We start from the raw sequence: 22,743 nt of genomic DNA, 5'->3' as shown, positions 1-22,743 counted from the left end.
AGGGCTGATCAAAGACAGTAGTGGGAAGTTGTGTGCGGAATCTGAGGACATGGGGAAGTGCTTAATGAATACTTTTTGTCTGTATTCACATTGCCTTTTTCCAATATTAGTGAGAATATGGAGATGCAGGCTATACGATTAGATGGGATTGAGGTTGACAAGGAGGAGATTTTAGCAATTTTGGAAGATCTGAAAATAGATAAGATCCCTGGGCCAGATGGGATTTATCCTCGGATTCTCTGGGAAGCCAGGGAGGAGATTGTAGAGCCTTTGGCTTTGATCTTTGTCATCATTGTTGACAGGAGTAGTGTCAGAAGACTGGAGGATAGCAAATGTTGTTCCCTTGTTTAAGAAGGGGAGTCGGGACAACCCTGGGAATTACAAGCCAATGAGTCTTTCTTGCGGGTAAGATGTTGGAAAAAGTAATAAGAGATAAGATTTATAATCTATATAGGGGCAGTCAGCACGGTTTTGTGAAGAGTAAGTCGTGCCTCACTAACCTTACTGAATTCACAGAGAAGGTGACAAAACAGGTGGATGAAGGTAAAGTGGTTGATGTGGTGTATATGGACTTCACAAAGGCATTTGATAAAGTTCCACTGGTAGACTGTTGCACAAAGTACGGAGTTTTGGGATTGAAGGTGCTCTAGTGGTTTGGATCAGAAATTGGCTAGCTGAAAGAAGACGGAGAGTGGTGATTGATGGAAGTGGAGCTCAGTCATCAGTGGTATGCCACAAGAGTCTGTTTTGGGACCACTGCTGTTTGTCATTTTTATAAAGGATTTGGATGTGGGCATAGAAGGATGGGTTAGTAAATTTGTGGATGACACTAAGGTAGGCAGTGTTGTGGGTTACAGAGGGACATGGATAAGATGCAGAGCTGGGCTGAGAAGTGGCAAATGCAGTTTACTGTGGAAAGGTATGAGGTAGTTCCCTTGGGAAGAAATAACTGGACTACTGGTAAAATTCTTGGCAGTGTAGATAAACAGATAGCGATCTCTGTCCAGGTGCATTAATCAACCTGGGTGGCAACTTTCAGGGATTTGAGTTTTAAGAACTTTTAATATGGTGTGTTGGTGTTTATTGCTTGGGGGATGGAGTTTGAGCCACAAGGTCATGCTTCAGCTGTACAAGATACTGGTAAGGCTGCAGCTGGAGTATTGTGTACAGTTCTGATCACCACATTATCGGAAGGATGTGGAAGCTTTGGAAAGGGTTCAGTGGAAACTTACTCGGATGTTGCCTGGTATGGAGGGAAGGTCCTACAAGAAAAGACTGAGGGAGCAGAGGCTGTTTCGTTGAGAGGTGACTTAATTGAGAAGTATAAGGTAAACACAGGTTTAGATAGCGTGGACAGTAAGAGCCTTTTTCTTTGGATTGTGAAGGCTAACACAAAGGGACATAGCTTTTAAATTGAGGGGTGATAGATTTAGGACCAATATCGGGCTTACTTATTAGGGGTGTGGAACAGCTTGCCTGCAAAAGTAATAAACTCTATGACACTGAGGGCATTGAAATGGGCATTGGACATACATCTGGATAATATTGCAACGGTGTAGATTAGATGGGCATCAGGTTATTTTCACAAGTCAACACAACATCGAGGGCCTAAGGGCCTGGACAGTGCTGTAACGTTTTATGTTCTATAAGGTCGCACTTTGGAATTGTGAAAATGATTCAAATAGTCGCTCAGTTGGTTTCTGTTTTCTGTGTTGCTTTGGAAAAGAATAACCCTTTCATTGTAGAATTTAAAGTGAGTGTTTGAACCAGTTTAATCGTGCAGTATTGAGTAGGTGCAATGCCATGACCATTGCAGCACCTTTGGCAAGTGACAGTGTTTCACCAAAGCGACTGAAATGTTGGCCTCCTTTGCATGCAGTGCTCAGTTCCATCCCATGCTATCCAGTCCTTTCTCAATCTCATTCCAGGTACTGTCTATAGAGAACAGTCATGGCTGAAATGACACAAGACAAGGCTGGGCCTAGCCTAGCCTGTTGTCTTCCCTTCAGCAATTTGAGAAGGACAATACACCGTGTCCCAGGGAAGAGTGTTAAAACAAAACAAAATCATCTTATCTGCCCCATTACAGTCTGAATGAGTCTTTGTATTCAAAGGGTTAAGTTTTTAAATGATAGTGTGAGAGAGAAGGTTGGGGTGGAACTGGCTAGACCAAACCCTTTTCCTTTTGTATTAGGTTGCATATTGATACTTTTCTTAAGTATGTTTTTTAATAATATTGTACTCTCTCTCTCTCTCCCCAACAGACATGTCGAACAGACCCATGTGTCGGCATTTCATGATGAAAGGCAGTTGTCGTTACGAGAGCAATTGTGCCTTCTACCACCCTGGGGTGAATGGCCCCCCATTGCCATGAAATTCAACACCATCCGCTTTTAAGAAGTAACAAAGGAAAACTAGCGTCGGCTGTAAAGTGCAAGAATGTGATCTGGCTGTGGCCAGACACTAGTTGCTGTGGAGACTTCTGACATCCCAGAGTGAGCAGGCCTCCCTCTATCCTGTGGAAAGTTTGAACAGTTTTTCATTGCTGTATTACAGACGAGCAGGACCCTGCCTGGGTCTCCCATCACGGTCTATGTAGGCTTCTAAATAATGGAACTGAAAGGACATTAGGCTTGGGGTTTAGACCACTACAATATTATTGCTGTTGCTCAGATACTCGATCCACCTCCCAGTTTATTCCCTGTCCTTTCTTTTCCCCCCTTTTTTGTGTTTGCCTCTGTGAGGCTTATTAAGGCAGCCTGAGTTGCAGATGAAATTTGAAGAGGAAAAGAGAACTGCTTATTCTCAACAAGGCTGCACCTTATACTTTTGCCAGGATGAAAAATAACCAAGACCGCCCTCTTCTCATTTAGTCATTGCGACATGTGATGAAGGGCATAGGGTGGGTTGGGGTGGTGAGCAGCTTGTGGGTGGTCTGCTGAAGAACTGGGAAATGCCTTCCTACCCTCTTTTAATCTGCTGGTCTGTTGTATTGGAAACAAACAGTGCAGAGAGGACATCCACATATCAGACTAGATAACTACTGAACATTTCTACCTCTGCATTTTTAACAAAAAAAAACAGCGGTCAGCTATTTCAACACTGCATTCAACACCCAGCTGAATCCTCTCTCCCTGTATCATGTCAAGACTTATTTTCCAACAAAGGAGAAAGTGTACTGAAATTGGAGCTTACCAGTGTTTTCCAGAGATCTCTTGTGGAAGTCCTCCTGATTTGTTTCGTGCTTGGCTCCTAACTTTACGTTTCCTTTTCACATCTCTTCCTCCACACATTACTTTTCCAGAGCAGAAGTACTGATCACTTTTCAGTTGCCCTTTTGGTGTGCAGTAACTGAATATTTTTTTTCAAGCTATTTTTGTAAATATCTATTTTGTAATAAATGCTCTGCATTTACCTGATGGGATTGGGGGAGGGGGCATCAGTGTTTGTACTTTTAGTGGTTAATGTGTCTGACTCTTGCTTGTTTCATCAGTCCCAAGTAACTGCTTGAAGCATTCTTCCCATTTGCCCTTCCTCGCTTGAAGTAGCTCATCAAACCCAGGACAAATTCCCTGTCAACTCCTATCAATTGCACACCATTTGGTATGGTAGAAGGGACCAGAGTGTAAGGACATTTTTCCTTGCATTTGTCCAAACTAAAGTTCCTGAAGTATGGTTATGGTGTAAGTCTTTTGGCATTCTTAAGGAGGGTGATGATCTTGGCATGTTACTGGAAACTTTGTACTGAGAGCTGACCGTACATAAACCAGTTTCATGCCCTTGGCAAAACTACCCTTACACACTTAAAAGTATTAAGGAAATCCAGCTTAATCATAACTGCCTGTATAAGGGGTTTCAGAGTTGAGACTGAATTTTGAAGGAGAATGTAGGGTGACCAAGTAGGTGAGAGCTAGTAGAGAACACTGAAGTAAAGCATTGTAGTTTATAATTAATATAACCTTCAATTGAGCAACTTCTGTTCAGTTTTGCCTGTTCCCCTTGATTTCTGATTTTGCACTTGTAAGAAAAATGTTGAAGGGTTCATTTCTGTTTTCTACTTTTTTGTACACTTGAGAGCCACAAACAAAGGAAACATCCATATCAGTATCCAATTGCTTGCTAATGGATGTGAAAGTAGTTGTTGATATCTAGTTTGGTGCTCAGTTTCATTCCAGGCCTGAACCTTATGATAGTTTAGTGGTGATAGGGAGAGAGGAGCTACTTTCCTGACCCACTGAACCTGCTTGTGTTCCTGTGAAGATTATTTCCCCAAATAGTTTGAGTGAGGAACTGTACAGCCATTTTTTGTTTGTTTGTTTAACTAGAGCCCACAGCACTGTCTGATTTAATTTTTTTTTCTGGCTTTAACAGATATTTGTGAATTAAAGCCCTGGCCTGAAATCAAAATTATAATTACTTGCTTTTTAATCAAGAAAATCTACTGGGCATTTCAATAATTCACAATTGTCATTTGTCACAGTTAGAAATGGTATTTTTATAAAGGTTCAAAGGCAGGACCCCTAAATTGACACCTTAGTGTGATGCAGCCATTAGGAGGGAGCAAATGAGGGGTGGGGGAATGGGAAATCAGTATTGTTGAGGGTTAACCATTCCGATCTTCCCTCGGAATGGTAAGTTATTACAGTGTAAGAATGTATTGGATCTGCTGAGCTCTCTCTACGTGCCCCCTCCCCACCCTCGTCCACCCATCCAGTTCTACGTTGCACTAACTGTACTGTTGTACATAAAACAATGACAATTTAATGATTTCTGGAACAGGGCAGTTACTTTATATTTCCTTTGAGATACTTTGTTTAATTTTACAGATGTATATGTTCATTTTGTCAAGTTTGTTCATTTTTTATATCTATATTAAAAAAAACCCATCAGAATTGATGTGGTGATAATGGCTGCTACTGATCATTTTACAGCTCAACATTTTCTTGAACAATGGATATTGTACAGTTATGTTCCTGTGCTTAAGAAAAGAATAAGTAACTGGGACATTTTTTTTAATAAACCAATAAAGTATTTTGAAAATGGCCTGTGCCTGTGTGCACCTATGAAGGTCTGTGTATTCAGGGATCTTTGCTTTCTACGAGCGTATTCTAATGTAATTTTTACTTTCTGTGAAAAACATTGCTTGTTTCTTATTTTTTAGAGACTTATTATCATTGGGATAATCTTTCCCTGTAATCTGTGCTATCTTTTGTATGATATTTTATTTTCTATTTTGATAATAAAACATTGCAAAAGCACAGCTGTTGATGTTAATTTGTGAAACTGCACCACACGGAATGAATGAATGAAAGAATGAACGAACTGATGGAAGAATATGGAGGGTGGTTGCTAATGGGAATTAAGTCATAATTTTTAATATAAATGAAATTCTGCTTTCAGTACTTGAATCTCAAATCCACTTATCTCCATGAGAGAGAAACTGAAAGCCATCATTACGCTTTTAAAATAATTATTCGCAACTTGCTGCTAAATGAGCAGTAACAAGTAAAATGGTTTCAGCCTAAATGTAAGCACATTAAAGCTAACATCATGACATTAAGGATAAGAAAAACTACACTATCGAGTAAATGTGCAGCACTATGCACATAAGTCTGCATTAACTAGTTCTAGCCGCCCTGTGAGCGTACATTGCATAGCATGACCTCCTTTAGTATCTGATCTTGAACATGTTGCAAACAAGTTAAAATGCCCATTTAAGAGATGGATAACAAATGTATAAATTAATTCTGTAGCAGTAATGTTATGCCCATAAAAGGAAACATAATTATTTGGGGTTATCTAATTGTAGCTAGAACCTGAGTTGTATGTTCACTTAATCACCAGGTTTAGTTAGTTTGTTCTCATTTCACCACCCATATCAACCCTGGACCAATATTTTGTCAATCTAAAATTGGTTCTGGTTGAAACTGGAGAAAAGTGGGTACACAAAAAGCAAGCTAGAGTTTTCCTGTTGTACACCAAAAATTGCCTTTTAAACCTCTCCTGTCAACCAGTGGCTGTGTGAAGTACTGAAAATGAGTTGAAGTGTGGTGTATGGTGCAGTTTACAAATTAACCTCTGATTTTTTTTCTCCCAAGTTTGAGACAGCTCCTAATCTTTGCTATGATTAGGATCATTTGCAAAATTTGGACAACAAAATTAGGGAATGGTAATTTAGGGGAAAGAAAATTCGATGTTGATCTATGATCGAATTATAATTCTTTAATTGATCTAATTTAAATGGTTAAATAGTTTCTTGCACAATACTTTTTGTGTGATTGAATACTATGCAGTTAACCATGTCCTTTACTATTCCAGCTGCCTTTTGTAGGTAAGTTTGATTTGGCTTTTTGCCACCTTTTCAAGAAGCGAGCAGAGAATTTTCTTTCTGTTAATTCATGGGATGTTGGTGTCACTGGCTAGTCCAGCATTTATTGCCCATGCCTAATCATCAAGAAGGGTATGGTGACCTGCCGCCTTGAGCCACTGTAGTCCATTTGGACTTTTCAAGGGACAACGAAAGATCTATAATGAGTAAGATTATAATTGTTAAGGAAGTATAGTCCTAGAGATATACAGCATGGAAACAGACCCTTCGGTCCAACCCATCCATGCTGACCAGATAACCCAACCCAATCTAGTCCCACCTGCCAGCACCCGGCCCATATCCCTCCAAACCCTTCCTATTCATACATCCATCCCAATGCCTTTTAAATGTTGTAATTGTACCAGCCTCCACCACATCCTCTGGCAGCTCATTCCATACGTGTCCTACCCTCTGTATGAAAAAGTCGCCCCTTAGGTCTCTTTTATATCTTTCCCCTCTCACCCTAAACCTATGCCCTCTAGTTCTGGACTCTCCAACCCCAGGGAAAAGACTTTGCCTATTTATCCTATCCATGCCCCTCATAATTTTGTAAACCTCTATAAGAATATCCCTCGGCCTCCGACGTTCCAGGGAAAACAGCCCCAGCCTGTTCAGCCTCCAACACTGGCAACATAAGGGAGTCTTGATTAAAGAGCTTTGTAATATGATTAGATAAAGTTTTATGAAAGGAAAATTTAATTTGACATTTGTTTTTGGCAAACTCAGCTAGTGGGCTAAATAAAGGTTGGTTATTTTGCTTGGATTACAAAAAGTTGTTCAATGTAGTGCCAAGCAAAAGGTTAAAATATGCAAGCTAAGGCTCTTAGTTATATTTATCAGAGTCAGAGATGTACAGCACGGAAACAGACCCTTTGGTCCAACTTGACCAGATATCCCAACCCATTCTAGTCCCACCTGCCAGCACTTGGCCCATATCCCTCCAAACCCTTCCTATTCATGTCCCCATCCAGATCCCTTTTAAATGTTGTAATTGTACCAACCTCCACCACTTCCTCTGGCAGCTCATTCCATTCACGCACCACCATCTGTGTGAAAACTTTTGCCCCTTAGGTCTCTTTTGTATCTTTTCCCCCCTCACCCTAAACCTTTTCCCTCTAGTTCTGGACTCCCCCGCCCCAAGGAAGAGACTTTGTCTATTTATCCTATCCGTGCCCCTCAAGATTTTATAAACCTCTGTAAGGTCACTCTCCGCCTCCGATGCTCTATGGAAAGCAGTCCCAGCCTATTCAGCTTCTCCCTGTAGCTCAACCCCCAGCAACATCCTTGTAAATCTTTTCTGAACCCTTTCAAGTTTCACAACAACTTTTTGCACAACGTTTGCACAGAGAATTGATTAATGGGCAGGAAACTCTTGAGAGCATCCATCCATCTTGAGAAATCATTACATGTATCCAGGGTGTATGTCACTTCTGTATTGAACAGGCTGTAGAGATTGACCTTTAAGTGGCTATCTCCTTCTGGAACTGGCATGGATGAATGGTGTTGGTCCAAGGTTGGGTATTTTCTCAGGCCCTCTCTAATGTTCTCTGCTTCTTCAATGCTCTTCCTGACTGCTTATCTTCAGGCACTCTAGCTTGCTGAGGACCTTCTATACATCGACTCTGATCCCAATTAATGTGGCGTCTTGCTTGTGGGTATCCTTGTACTGGTGACATGGGCAGTCTTCTGCCAATAGGAGGCTTTGGAGCATATCTTTGGGAATGTGGCATCATTCACTTAACTCATCTGACCCAGCCAATGTGAGTTGCTGACTTGAGAGGGGAGTTAGTCATGCAATACAGAAACAGACCCTTTGATCCAACTTGTCCATGTCTTATCCTAAATTAATCTAGTACTATTTGGCTCATATCCCTCCAGAACTTGTTCATTTATGTACCCATCCAGATACCTTTTAATTGTTCCAGCCACCTCCACCTCAACTGGCAGTGCGTGCCATAAATGTACCACCTTCTGCATGAAAAAGATACCCCACAGGTCCTTTTAAAATGTTTCCCTTCTCATGTTAAGGCGATACCCTCTAGGTTTGGGCTTACCCTACCCAAGGGAAAAGAGCTGGGCTATTCATCCATCGATAACCCTCATGAGTTTCTGAACTCAGTAAGGTGCTGGTGATTTCTGTAGTTCCAAGGTACTTGTATATTCAGCACTCTGTCTCACTGGGAGATGCTCAATATTTTCTGAGCTACAGTATAAGACATGTTCAACCTTAAGTATTGTGTAGAGTTGTGGATGCCACATTATGGGAAAGATGTGAATAGATGGGAGAGAGTACAGAAGTGGTTTACAAGAACAATTCCAGGAATGAGAAATTCCAGTCATAAAGATAACTTGAAGAAGTTGGGACTTTTCGGCTGAGAAACAAGGCGATTGGGTGGAGCTAGAACATAGAATAGTACAGCACAGGCAGGGGGCCTTTGACCCACGATGTTGCGCCGGACATAACGTCAAATTAAACGAATCCCTCTGCCTACTTTTGGTCCTAATCCCTCCATCCTTTACATGTGCACGTGCTTATCCAAAAGTCCCTTAAATGCCCCTATTGTATCTGCCACCTCCACCACTACCACACCCTGGCAGCGTGTTCCAGACTCCTACCACACTACCTGTAAAAAAAACCTGCACCTCACATCTCCTTTGAACTTTCCCCCCTTCTCACCTTAAATTGCAATCCCCCTAGTTTTCGACATTTTGGTTCTGGGGGGAAATATTTCTGACCATCAACGATTCCAGCCTCAGGCGACTGACTGTGTGGAGTTTGCACATTCTCCCCGTGTCTGCGTGGGTTTCCTCCGGGTGCTCCAGTTTCCTCCCACAGTCCAAACATATGAAAGTTAGGGTGGATTGGCCATGCTAAATTATCCATAGTGTTAGGTGCATCATTCTGAGGGAAATAGGCCTGAGCAGGTTACTCTCTGGAGGGTCGGTGTGGATTTGTTGGGCCAAATGGCCTGTTTCAACATTGTAGGGAACCTAATCTAATCTAAAAATCCCTATCTGTGTATCTCATAATTGTATAGACTTGTAATCAAGTCTCCCCTCAGCCTCTGCCACTCCAGAGAAAACAACCTGAGTTTTTCTAGCCTCTCCTTATAGCTCATAGCCTCTAGGCAGCACCTTTACCATCAGCAAGATGACTGATGGCCTCACTGAGCTCTGTTATGCCAGGCTTTGTCGTTCCTCGAGAGAGAGAAATCTGGAATGGTGCTGAAATGGAATCATAGAGTCATACAGCATGGAAACACACCCTTCAGTCCAACCTGCCCATGCCAATCAAATTTCACAAACTTTCACATTACCACGGAGAGACTGGAGAAGCTAAATTACTTGTCTTTGAGCACGTCTTTAACCAAACTGTGGAAACTTTTGTGACAGTTCTATCTGCGCAGGGAGAGATTTTTTTCCTAGTGCAGGCTAGTTGGTAGTCACAGAACACAACTTAAAGTATATGGTTAAAAAAAAGTCAAGGGGCAGATGAGAGGTTATTTTACTCCTGGAGTTCTGGTGATCTTCTTCATTCACAATGTCCTCCCATCATATTGAGTATGAGACAGTGCCCCACTCTCCATCTGCTTGCTGGGTTCTCAATGATGCTGTTCCCTGTCTTCGCCTTGAAGTGACTAATTGAGTTCCTGCTGGTTCTGTTGCTTTCGTGATTCAGCCTCAACAGCAGATTGTTTGCTTTTGCAGAGTTCGGGAAGTAAAAATAGCACTTTCCTAGTTGGCAAGGTGTAATTAGTGGAGTGACAAGGAACAGTGCTGGGACCAAAGCTGTTTACTTTCCACATTCATGGCTGAGAGTCCAAAAGTAATAATTCCAAGGATGTGGCCAGGGTTGGAGGGCTTGAGCGACAGGGAGAGGCTGAATAGGCCGGGGCTGGTTTCCCTGGAGCATCGGAGGCTGAGGGATGACCTTATGGAGGTTTATAAAATCATGAGGGGCATGGATAGGGTAAATAGACAAACGCTGGCAAGACTAGATTAATTTTGGATATCTGGTCGGCGTGGACGGGTTAGACCAAAGGTTCTGTTTCCGTGCTGTACATCTCTGTGACTATAAGTTTGTTGACGATACAAAACTAGGCATGAGTGTAAGCTGGGATGGGGACACAAGATGTCGGCATGCAGGTAAAGTGAGTGAGCGACAAATAACAGATGGTTTGTTGATGAGTAAAATTATTCTTTCTCGTATTCATAGAAATGCAGACAATTCTTTAAAAGTATGAAAAGAATGTTCAGACAGACTTGGTTGTAGTCCAATAAGGAACAAATAAAAAGTCATCATGCAGATCCTGGAAGCAGTTTGGAAGGGAAATGATGTGTCATTTTCACCTTTATCGCAAGCAGACTGGCATCCAAGTGTCTAGAGCTTCGGTGAGACCACAGCTAGCATACTTAAGTAGTTTTGGTCTCGCTATCTCGCGAAGGATATATAAGGAAGGGTTTGGAGGGATATGGGCCAAGTGCTGGCAAATGGGATTAGATTAATTTAGGATATTTGGTTGGCCTGGACAAGCTAGACCAAAGGGTCTGTTTCCGTGCTGTACATCTCTATGACGACATCCCAAGGCTCTGAAGGAGATAGCTGAGGAGATTGTGGAGACATTGGTGATGAACTTCAAGAATACAATCTTAGAGACATTACACCATGGGTTTACTAGATTGGTTCCTGGGATGAGAGAATTGTCCAATTAAACAGAAGATAGCGGGATGATCTTTGTGAAATATGTACATCTCTGAAGGGGGTTTACAGGGTAGGCATTTAGAAGCCTGTACGGAACATGATAATGAGTCAGTGTGACTAAGGGGAAGAGTGGATGGGTATACGAATAGGAAAAGGTTTGGAGGGATATGGGCCGGGTGCTGACAGGTGGGACTAGATTGGGTTGGGATATCTGGTCGGCATGGACGGGTTGGACCGAAGGGTCTGTTTCCGTGCTGTACATCTCTATGACTCTATGACTCAGAGGCAGGGTACAGATGATGAATGCAAAGAAACTGTTGGTTTGAGGTGCGTTTGTTTTAATGCATGAAGTGTAGTAGGTAAGACAGATGAACTTAGGGCTTGGATTAGTACCTGGGAGCATGATGTCATTGCTATTACTGAGACTTGGTTGAGGGAAGGGCATAGTTGGCAGCTAAACATCCCAGGATATCAATGTTTCAGGCAGGATAGAGAAGGAGGTAAAAGGGGTGGAGAAGTTGCATTACTGGTCAGAGAGGATCTCATAGCTGTGCTGAAGGAGGGCATTATGGAGGCCTTGAGCAGTGAGACAATATGGATAGAGCTCAGAAATAGGAAGGGTGCAGTAACAATGTTGGGGCTGTACTACGGGCCTCCCAACAGCAAATGTGAGATAGAAGCACAAATATGGAAGCAGATTATTGAAAGATGTAGGAGCAACAGGCTGGTGGTGATAAGAGATTTAAATTTTCCCAACATTGACTGGGATTCACTTAGAGTTAAGAGGTCAAATGGAGCAGAATTTATAAGGAACATCCAGGAGGGTTATCTAGAGCAGTATGCAAATAGACCAACTCAGGAAGGGGTCATATTGGACCTGGTGTTGGGGAATGAGCTCGGCCAGTTGGTTAATATTTCAATAGAGCCCTACTTTGGCAATTTGATCACAATTTCATAAGTTTTAGAATACCCATTGACAAAGACGAGAGTGGTCCTAAAGGAAGATGCTAAACTGGGGTTAGGCCAACTACACCAATATTCAGCAGGAGCTGGGGAATGTAGATTGGGAGCAGCTGTTTGAAGGTAAATCCACATTCGATAAGTGGGAGGCTTTTGAAGAGAGGTCAATTAGAGTTCAGGAAAGGTATGTTTCTGTGACAATGAGGGATTGAAATGGCAAGGTTAGGGAACCATGGATAACAGGTGAAATTATGAGGCTAGCTAAGAGGAAAAAGGATATATACATAAGGTCTAGGCGACTGAAGACAGACAAAGCTTTGGAAAAATATCAGGAATATAGCACCAATCTGAAATGGAGAATTAAGAGGGCTAAAAGGGGTCATGCGATATCTTTTGCAAACAGGGTTAAGGAAAATCTCAAAGCCTTTTATGTATATACAAGGAGCAAGAGGGTAACTAAAGAAAGGGTTGGTCCATTCAAGGACAAAGGAGGAAAGTTATGTGTGGAGTCAGAGAAAATGGGTGAGATTCTTAACGAATACTTTGCATTGGTATTCATGGAGGAGAGGGACATGACGGATGTTGAGGTTAGGGATAGATCTTTGATTACTCTAGGTCAAGTTGGTATAAGGAGGGAGGATGTGTTGGGTATTCTAAAAGGTATTAAGGTAGACAAGTCCCTAGGTCCAGATGGGATCTATCCCAGGTTACTGAAGGAGGTGAGAGAGGAAATAGCTGGAGGACTGGAGAATTGCTAATGTTGTCCCTTTGTTTAAGAAGGGTAGCAAGGATACTCCAGGTAATTATAGACCGGTGAGCCTGACCTCAGCGGTAGGGAAGCTGCTAGAGAAGATACTGAGGGATAGGATCTTTTCCCATTTGGAAGAAAATGGGCTTATCAGTGATAGGCAACATGGTTTTGTGCGGGGAAGGTCAAGTCTTACAAAACTAATAGAATTCTTTGAGGAGGTGACGAAGTTGATTGATGGGGGAAGGGCTGTAGATGTCATACACATGGACTTTAGTAAAGTGTTTGATAAAGTTCCCCATGGTAGGCTGATGAAGGAGGTGAAGTCGCACGGGGTCCAGGGTGTTCTAGCTAGATGGATAGAGAACTAGTTGGGTAACAGTAGGCAGAGAGTATTAGTAGAGGGGAGCTTCTCAAAATGGAGACCTGTGACCAATGGTGTTCTACAGGGATCCATGCTAGGATCACTATTGCTTGTGATGTATATAAATGATTTGGAGGAAGGTATCAGTTGCCTGATTAGCAAGTTTGCAGATGACACCAAGTTTGGTGGAGTAGCAGATAGGGAACTGTCAGAGAATACAGCAGAATATACATAGATTGGAGAATTGGGCAAATGCGAGGTGATGCATTTTGGAAGATCCAATTCAAGAGCAAACGATACAGTAAATGGAGAAGCCCTGGGGAAATTGATGTAAAGAGAGAGAGATCTGGGTGTTCAGGTCCATTGTTGGTGGCAACGCAGATCAGTAAAGTGGTCAAAAAGGCATATGGCATGCTTCCCTTCATTGGTCTGGGCATTGAGTACAAGAGTTGTATAGGACTTTGGTTTGGCATTTGGAATACTGTTGCAGTTCTGGTCGCCACATTACCAAAAGGATGTGGACACGTTGGAGAGGGTGCAGAGAAGGTTTACGAGGATGTTGCCTGTTATGGAAGGTGTTAGCTATGAAGAGAGGTTGAGTAGGTTAGGATTATTTTCATTAGAAAGACAGAGGTTGAGGGGGGACTTGATTGAGGTCGACAAAATCATTAGCGCTATAGACAGGGTGGATAGCGAGAAGCTTCCCCCCTCCCCCCCTCCCCCCCCGCAAAAACGAGTGGGGGACTCAACTACTAGAGATCATGAGTTTAAAGTGAGGGGGGAAAGGTTTAGGGAGATATACGTGGAAAGTTCTTTACGCAGAACGGGCCTGGAATGCATAGCCAATGGAGGTGGTAGGGGCAGAACGATAAATCTTAAATGACACTATCTAGATGGATACAGAATGGGCAGGGAGCGGTGGGATACAGATCCTTGGAAAATAGGCAGCAGGTTTAGATAGTGGAGCTGTATCGGCACAGACTTGGAGGGCCGAAGGGCCTAATCCTGTGCTGGAATTTTCTTGGTTTTCCCCAGTTGGGGAAATCAATGACACGAGTACAGTCTCAAGGCAATGGTTCAATCATTCAAGGCCTTAGGTTAAAAGAAACCTGTTTGAGCAGAAATACGTGAATCGCTAAGCTGTTGTACCTTATGTCATTGTAGATCATTTTACATTGGATATAGTCCATACTGGGACTGAGCTTTAATCTCTTAGGGGATCAAGAGAGTGGGCAGTAAAGTGGAATTCAGGTAGACCGTGAGACTTTACTCTCGAGTGGTTGAGAATTTCTAAACGTTATGGTTAACTTTTGCTTGCTTTCCTTACACTGACTTTGCCAGTGATAAATACATCTCAGGAATGAGTAATTTTTTTAAAAATTGCCACAAATTCGCAGGCTACTGATCAGATGCTTGAGGCTGTTGTCTGCTTTCTACAAGATTATGCTTGAAGTCTCTTCAATTGTCTCAAGTCACATCTTGCTCTAAACTTAATCCAATTATTTAATTCGCTACTTGAAAATGTGTTTTCAATCTTCACTTCACGATTTCGGTCCATCCATTTGCTTCGACTGTTGAATGGTGATGGAATTCCCAGGCAATGTCCAGCTGATCATGACTTGGTTATATTGCATGTACCATATTGCATTAATCTGGACTGTAAGATAATTTAAAATCAACCTGTTTTGACACACAATTGGGGCAGGTGGGACCTGAACCTGGATGGGGTCATAGAGCACGGAAACAGACCCTTCGGCCTAACAAGTCCATGCCGACCTTCATCCCAAACTAAACTAGCCCCACCTATCTGTGCTTGGCCCACATTCCTCCAAACATTTCTTATTAGGCTAATTATCCAATGTCTTTTAAAGGTTGGCACTGCACCCGCACCCACCACATCCTCTGGAAGTTCATTCCACACATGAACCACTTTGTCAAAAAAAAAATTGCCACTCATGTTTTTTTTCTAAAAATTTTTAAGGCGAATGCCCCCTGGTCTTGAAACCTTCAACCCTAGGGAAAAGACAACTACAATTAACCCTATCTATAAACCTCTATAATCTCCTACGCTCCCAGTGACAAAAGCCCCAGCCTCTCTTTGTAACTCAATTCCCAGCAACATCCTGGTAAATCTAAAGCCGAAATCTGCTAGTCTAGAAGTAAGATGACCAAGGGCTCATGCCCGAAACGTTAACTCTCCTGTTCCTCTGATGCTGACTGACCTGCTGTGCTTTTCCAGCAACACACGCCCCGTTGCAGCTAGATCACCCTTGTGCCTCAAGAGCCCTTTTTGTTTTGTTGTTCTTCATTAGTTTTCTTTGTTCATGGATAGTTTGCAGAGATGTTATCAAACACTGCTGAAGCAAGTGGGGACCTGAACCTGGGCCTCCTGGCTCAGAGATAGGATACTACAACTTGGCCACTGAAGTCACTAACCTGTACAGTACAGTGTTTTACTGCTGATTGTCAGGAACAGCCATTCTCCCTCTCTCCTGATATCTCTGAACTAAAGTGGTTGAGCAGCAATTCAAAAAAATACCGCAGTAAACGTGGGTTCAACTTTGAAAAAGTGAGGTTCAGTTTGATGTTAGTCTGAATTCACTCGACCCACACTCTCACATCTCTCGATCCAAAACCAATTTTGAATCCACATTTACGAAGCACTGAAACTTTTTCTTTGGAAGGCAACAGCCAAGGATACAGACAAAAGTTAGGAATGCATACAAAAATACCTTTATTACTGAGTGAATACATCAAAGCATCTCAAGTGACAGTGTTAATAATTTGATCATTGTTACATTTTGTTTTATTTACCATCAGGATCATATGTACAGTGGAGATTCAGAGGTCTGGTGCACTTGCACACGTCCCATCGTCATTAGAGAAAACTGACCCTTGCAGAGTGGATTCTCTCCATGTAAAATAACAGGGTCAATAATACCAAGCAACAGAAATGTTCAATGATTATTTAAATAGTGAGAACTTCCCCAGATTGCATTCCTGACAGGGGTTCTGTAACAAACCTATGGCAGCCATCACATAAAGAAGATTACAAGTCTTGTCTCCTGAAGGAGCCGTTGTCAGGAAGGCAGTGGAGAAGGGACAGTATCATTGGGCTAGCAATCCAGAGGCTCAGGCTAACGCCTTGGGAACACTGGTCCCTGCTACAAGAGCACTTTGCAAATCTCGAGTATAAAGTGAGTCTCAGTAATGATGACCGTGACAATTACCTGCAAATCGATGTAAAAAGCCAACAGGTTCCTCGGTATCTTCACAGAAGGAAATGAACACCTTGACTCCAAACTTGCTGCCACCTTCTGCAATGATCGCGTAAACGTCTTGATTTGAGGGCAGTTAGGGATCAGTAACAAATACTGGCCTGTCGATGATGCCTATATCCAATGAAATTTTAAGAGTCCACTCACAGATCTCCTGTGCCATTGCTCAGTGAATGGGAGGAGAAACAGGTTACCTAGAGAGTGGTAAGGTACTCACTCCCACACAGGAGTGGTTGAGGAAAAACAGGGCAGATTTAAGGTTAAGCTATATGAGCAGATGAAGGAGGCAGAACAGAGCAATAGGGTGAGATAAAGTTGACTCAGAAGGAAACATGACCATGATTGCCTCAACACTAGCAGCACTCCGAAAGCTAGTGCTTCCAAATAAATCTGTTGTGTGATTTTTAACTTTGTCTACCCCAGGCCTACACCGGCACATCCACACCACAGCATTACCACTAGCAGAGAGTGGACTAACCTCTGCGTGATGTTGGCAAACAGGACATGGAAGTGGTTCTGAGATGGCTACCAAAGTCCGAGACGAACTTTCCCCAGGGAGCACAGGGTTCAAACTGGGCAAATTCCCCAGAGACGCAATAACAACTTCACACTAAATAAAAACTTCCAACCTTTCCTCCCTGGCGGAATATTTCAGCAGCCAAGGCAGTATTACTGTACAATACACCATCTTATCACATGGATATTTACATTTAAAAACGGTTGTACTTTGAAAATCAAATCACAGAGTGTCAGGGCTGCAGTGGTAACCTTCACTTCAGTAAGAACCCAGGAATCATGGGAGGGTTCTGTGCAGGAATATCCCTCGTGCACTGCTTGCACTGAAAGTGGTTCCTTCTAGCTTCACACTCCACTTCCTTGCTCCTTATTTTACAAAATTACTGGAGTGATACAGCTCAACCAACAGTCACTGTGATTTCTACAAGACCTCATCTAGTGAACAAAATGGTTCTTCTGAAGACCACATGGGGGGGGGGCAGGAATCCTTGTGCATGTCTAGAGAGATAGAGAGCGAGCACGGGAGGGCGCAAGATGGATGGATGGGGGGGGGGAAGAGAAAGAGGGAGAGAGATGGATAGATATCGAGAGACAGAGAGAGAGAGAGAGAGACAGACGGACAGACAGACAGACAGAGAGATAGAGAGATAGAGATACCTGGCCTGGTTACTGTTGAGAGGATTCCTAAGACATTCAGAGTCTGGATTAAAAGCTCCCGTGACCACCCCATCGCAACAGGCAGCAATAACAGAGCAAGACAGCAACCGATAGGAACATCTGAGGTGAAGCAGATGCTAGAGACACCAATCAGCTCCCAATGGGTGGGGGGGGGAAAGAGAGAGACACCTTCATGAAGACCAGTTTACCCAAATGCCAGGCATTGCCAGGAGGCGAAAGCAAGGAAGGAGTTTCCCCCAGTGTACAACTGCATCACTGTGAAGGACCTTTGACCAATACATTGGCTCACTGAGAAACAGGCAGGTGAGTCCATCATTCAGGAGAAGTAATATCTCCACATGTGCATGTGTTTGTGAGAGACTGTGTGCGCGTGCGTGAGAGAGAGAGAGAGAGAGAGAGAGAGAGAGAGAGAGAGAGAGAGAGAGAGAGAGAGAGAGAGAGAGAGAGAGAGAGAGAGAGAGAGAGAGAGAGAGAGAGAGAGAGAGAGAGAGAGAGAGAGAGTTTCAATGGGACTTCGACAACATACACTTCATAGAATCCCTACAGTGTGGAAATAGGCCCTTCGGCCCAACAAATCCACACTAACCCTCCGAAGAGTATTGCGCCTAGACCCATTCCCCCAATGCTACATTTACCTCTGACTAATGCACCTAACCAACACATCCCTGAACACTACAGCCAATTCACCTGAACCTGCAAATCTTTGGAGGAAGCTGGAGCACCTGGAGGAAACGCACGCAGACACGGGGAGAACATGCAAACTCCACACAAACAGACAGTCACCCGAGACTGGAATTGAACCCGCATCCCCGGCGCCATGAGGCAGCAGTGCTAACCACTGAGCTACAGAAACCATAACCTGGCGTCAAATTAAATTAAATTCCCCTCGGACAACATTGCGGATACACCAACAGCGCACATGGACAGCAGCAGTTCAAGAAGGCACCTTCTCAAGGGGCAACTAGGGTTGGGTAATACCCGCTGGCCCAGTCAGCCATGCCCCTATACCACGAGGGAGTAACAAACCACTACAAGACAACGCTGAAATGCCCAGGGGTCTGTCAGCATCTGTGAGTTCAGGTTTCAGGTCCCGATGGCCTGTCCACTGACCTGCTGAGGGTCTCCAACATGCTCTACAACGCTTTACAACGTGCACAGCCCACGGTGGCTCAAACACAGCCAGGAACCGGTGTCCCCATCAACATGCTCAGGGAGCAGCACGTCCCTCTCCAAGACAGTGGCACGACAATCCTTCTGGAACCCCACCATCAGGGGGGAGACCCAGGATGGCGGAAAAGCAATGCTGGTGACCCACGTTGGGAGCGGGCGGCCGGAGATCGGTGTGGCTGGTTGCCCGTCGGTAAGGTGGTGGATTCTCACTTCGGTTGATCCACCTCCCTCTCCGGCCAGAAGGCAGCAGGACATTCGGCACCAGGAGCACGCCAGGGGTTTTACTGCTCGGAACGCGGGAGAGTTGTTACGCCAGCTTCCGACAGCGGTTCCCCCCACCCGGGGAACGGGCGGTGTGAGATGGTGTCCGGCTGTTTCCATGACTGGCACATCCTGGAGGCAGCTGTCGGAGATGGAAAAAAAAGGGGGACTCTTGCCTGCTCCCCGGCCTGGATCAGGACTGGGCGGAGAGCGCGTGCCCGGGGATGATGCAAGGAACAGGGTGGGAATGGGAATAGGGGTGGGGGTGGGCCAGTGGCCGTTTTGGGGGGGGGGGCACTGAGACTCACAGGACAAGGCAGACCCTCCACTATCACAAAACACCCCCTGGGGCACATGGCTCCACCTTCACCCCCTCCCTTACCTCACCACCACAAGGGGCACATGGCCCCCACCACCACAAGGGGCACAAGGCCCCCATCCTCACCCCCTCCCCGACCCCACCACCACAAGGGACACACGGCCCCCATCCTCACTCTCCGCCCACCCCCCACTGCAGCACACGGCCCCGCCCCTCACCCCCTCCACCCCCACCGTGAGGGGGGTGCACATTCGCCTCCTTGCTCCCCCCTCCTCACCCCCGGCCTGCGCCGGTGGTATTGCCCTTCACCAGGGCCTGGTGTTGCGGAACTCGTGTTTGTGCCGTATCCACTGGGCGGTGAGGGGCCCCCTCAGCTCGGTCCAGCTGCCCCGCACCTGTAGGCCGAGCTGCCGCTCCTCCAGACCGGCCTGGGGCCTCCGCTCACCACAGGCCGCAGCCAGCCCACTGTCTCCGTCTCGGCCCGGCCCACGCTCCTCCTCCGGCGTCGCCCCTTCCCGGGCCCGGGAGTCTCCTTCACTCGGGTCTCGGTGACGGGCGATGGGATGCTCCGGTCCCCTGGGTGCCAGCAGGGGATCGAGCTCCCCGACGTGGGTCCGGGGAGAGGCCGAGCCTGAATGGGGGGTCAGGCTGCTGAGATCCAACGGGGGTAGACGCTGGGAGAGCTGGTCAGGATCGGCGTTCAGGGAGTCCGCCACCCTGAATAAAAACACAAACCACACCGTGGGTCAGGGAGGGGGGAGGGGGGAATCAGTCACCCTGAATAAAAACACAAACCACACCGTGGGTCAGGGAGGGGGGAGGGGGGAGTCCGTCACCCTGAATAAAAACACAAACCACACCGTGGGTCAGGGAGGGGGGAGGGGGGGAATCAGTCACCCTGAATAAAAACACAAACCACACCGTGGGTCAGGGAGGGGGGGGGAGGGGGGGAATCAGTCACCCTGAATAAAAACACAAACCACACCGTGGGTCAGGGAGGGGGGAGGGGGGAGTCCGTCACCCTGAATAAAAACACAAACCACACCGTGGGTCAGGGAGGGGGGAGGGGGGGAATCAGTCACCCTGAATAAAAACACAAACCACACCGTGGGTCAGGGAGGGGGGGAATCAGTCACCCTGAATAAAAACACAAACCACACCGTGGGTCAGGGAGGGGGGGAATCAGTCACCCTGAATAAAAACACAAACCACACCGTGGGTCAGGGAGGGGGGAGGGGGGGAATCAGTCACCCTGAATAAAAACACAAACCACACCGTGGGTCAGGGAGGGGGGGGGGAGGGGGGAGTCCATCACCCTGAATAAAAACACAAACCACACCGTGGGTCAGGGAGGGGGGAGGGGGGGAATCAGTCACCCTGAATAAAAACACAAACCACACCGTGGGTCAGGGAGGGGGGGGGGAGGGGGGGGAATCAGTCACCCTGAATAAAAACACAAACCACACCGTGGGTCAGGGAGGGGGGAGGGGGGGAATCAGTCACCCTGAATAAAAACACAAACCACACCGTGGGTCAGGGAGGGGGGGGGAGGGGGGGAATCAGTCACCCTGAATAAAAACACAAACCACACCGTGGGTCAGGGAGGGGGGATGGGGGAATCAGTCACCCTGAATAAAAACACAAACCACACCGTGGGTCAGGGAGAGGGGAGGGGGGGAATCAGTCACCCTGAATAAAAACACAAACCACACCGTGGGTCAGGGAGGGGGGAGGGGGGGAATCAGTCACCCTGAATAAAAACACAAACCACACCGTGGGTCAGGGAGGGGGGGGGGGGGGGGGAGTCCGTCACCCTGAATAAAAACACAAACCACACCGTGGGTCAGGGAGGGGGGAGGGGGGAATCAGTCACCCTGAATAAAAACACAAACCACACCGTGGGTCAGGGAGGGGGGAGGGGGGAATCAGTCACCCTGAATAAAAACACAAACCACACCGTGGGTCAGGGAGAGGGGAGGGGGGGAATCAGTCACCCTGAATAAAAACACAAACCACACCGTGGGTCAGGGAGGGGGGGGGAGGGGGGGAATCAGTCACCCTGAATAAAAACACAAACCACACCGTGGGTCAGGGAGGGGGGGGGGAGGGGGGAATCAGTCACCCTGAATAAAAACACAAACCACACCGTGGGTCAGGGAGAGGGGGGAGGGGGGAATCAGTCACCCTGAATAAAAACACAAACCACACCGTGGGTCAGGGAGGGGGGAGGGGGGGAATCAGTCACCCTGAATAAAAACACAAACCACACCGTGGGTCAGGGAGGGGGGGAGGGGGGAATCAGTCACCCTGAATAAAAACACAAACCACACCGTGGGTCAGGGAGGGGGGAGGGGGGGAATCAGTCACCCTGAATAAAAACACAAACCACACCGTGGGTCAGGGAGGGGGGAGGGGGGGAATCAGTCACCCTGAATAAAAACACAAACCACACCGTGGGTCAGGGAGGGGGGGGAATCAGTCACCCTGAATAAAAACACAAACCACACCGTGGGACATGGAGAGGGGAGGGGGGAATCAGTCACCCTGAATAAAAACACAAACCACACCGTGGGTCAGGGAGGGGGGGAATCAGTCACCCTGAATAAAAACACAAACCACACCGTGGGTCAGGGAGGGGGGAATCAGTCACCCTGAATAAAAACACAAACCACACCGTGGGTCAGGGAGGGGGGAGGGGGGAATCAGTCACCCTGAATAAAAACACAAACCACACCGTGGGTCAGGGAGGGGGGAGGGGGGGAATCAGTCACCCTGAATAAAACACAAACCACACCGTGGGTCAGGGAGGTGGGGGAGGGGGGAATCAGTCACCCTGAATAAAAACACAAACCACACCGTGGGTCAGGGAGGGGGGAGGGGGGAATCAGTCACCCTGAATAAAAAACACAAACCACACCGTGGGTCAGGGAGGGGTGAGGGGGGAATCAGTCACCCTGAATAAAAACACAAACCACACCGTGGGTCAGGGAGGGGTGAGGGGGGAATCAGTCACCCTGAATAAAAACACAAACCACACCGTGGGTCAGGGAGGGGGGAGGGGGGGAATCAGTCACCCTGAATAAAAACACAAACCACACCGTGGGTCAGGGAGGGGGGGGGAGGGGGGGAATCAGTCACCCTGAATAAAAACACAAACCACACCGTGGGTCAGGGAGGGGGGATGGGGGAATCAGTCACCCTGAATAAAAACACAAACCACACCGTGGGTCAGGGAGAGGGGGGGAGGGGGGAATCAGTCACCCTGAATAAAAACAAAAACACAAACCACACCGTGGGTCAGGAGAGGGGGAGGGGGGAATCAGTCACCCTGAATAAAAACACAAACCACACCGTGGGTCAGGGAGGGGGGGAGGGGGGAA

The 22,743-nt window shown here is 46.1% G+C and overlaps 2 protein-coding genes across 8 annotated transcripts in view; one reads left to right on the top strand and one right to left on the bottom strand.

The window, feature by feature from the left end:
* The window catches only part of ppp1r10 (protein phosphatase 1, regulatory subunit 10), a 39,559-nt gene extending 34,516 nt beyond the window's left edge, over nt 1-5,043 (top strand). For all 3 annotated transcript variants that reach the window (XM_072550160.1, XM_072550161.1, XM_072550157.1), the window contains one exon: nt 2,265-5,043. In XM_072550160.1, coding sequence (XP_072406261.1) covers nt 2,265-2,374 — 110 coding nt within the window. In that variant the 3' untranslated portion in view covers nt 2,375-5,043. The remainder of the gene's footprint in view (nt 1-2,264) is intronic.
* A 14,544-nt stretch (nt 5,044-19,587) lies between these two features.
* atat1 (alpha tubulin acetyltransferase 1) overlaps nt 19,588-22,743 on the bottom strand; it is a 67,982-nt gene continuing 64,826 nt past the window's right edge. For all 5 annotated transcript variants that reach the window (XM_072550152.1, XM_072550153.1, XM_072550156.1 and 2 more), the window contains exon 12: nt 19,588-20,080. In XM_072550152.1, the coding sequence (XP_072406253.1) occupies nt 19,669-20,080 (412 nt within the window). In that variant the 3' untranslated portion in view covers nt 19,588-19,668. The remainder of the gene's footprint in view (nt 20,081-22,743) is intronic.

This window comes from Chiloscyllium punctatum, chromosome 30, assembly GCF_047496795.1.
Source record: "Chiloscyllium punctatum isolate Juve2018m chromosome 30, sChiPun1.3, whole genome shotgun sequence".
In the NCBI taxonomy this organism is placed as follows: Eukaryota; Metazoa; Chordata; class Chondrichthyes; order Orectolobiformes; family Hemiscylliidae; genus Chiloscyllium; species Chiloscyllium punctatum.
Note: the sequence above shows the minus strand (reverse complement) of the source record. Positions and strands in the feature narration are given on the sequence as shown.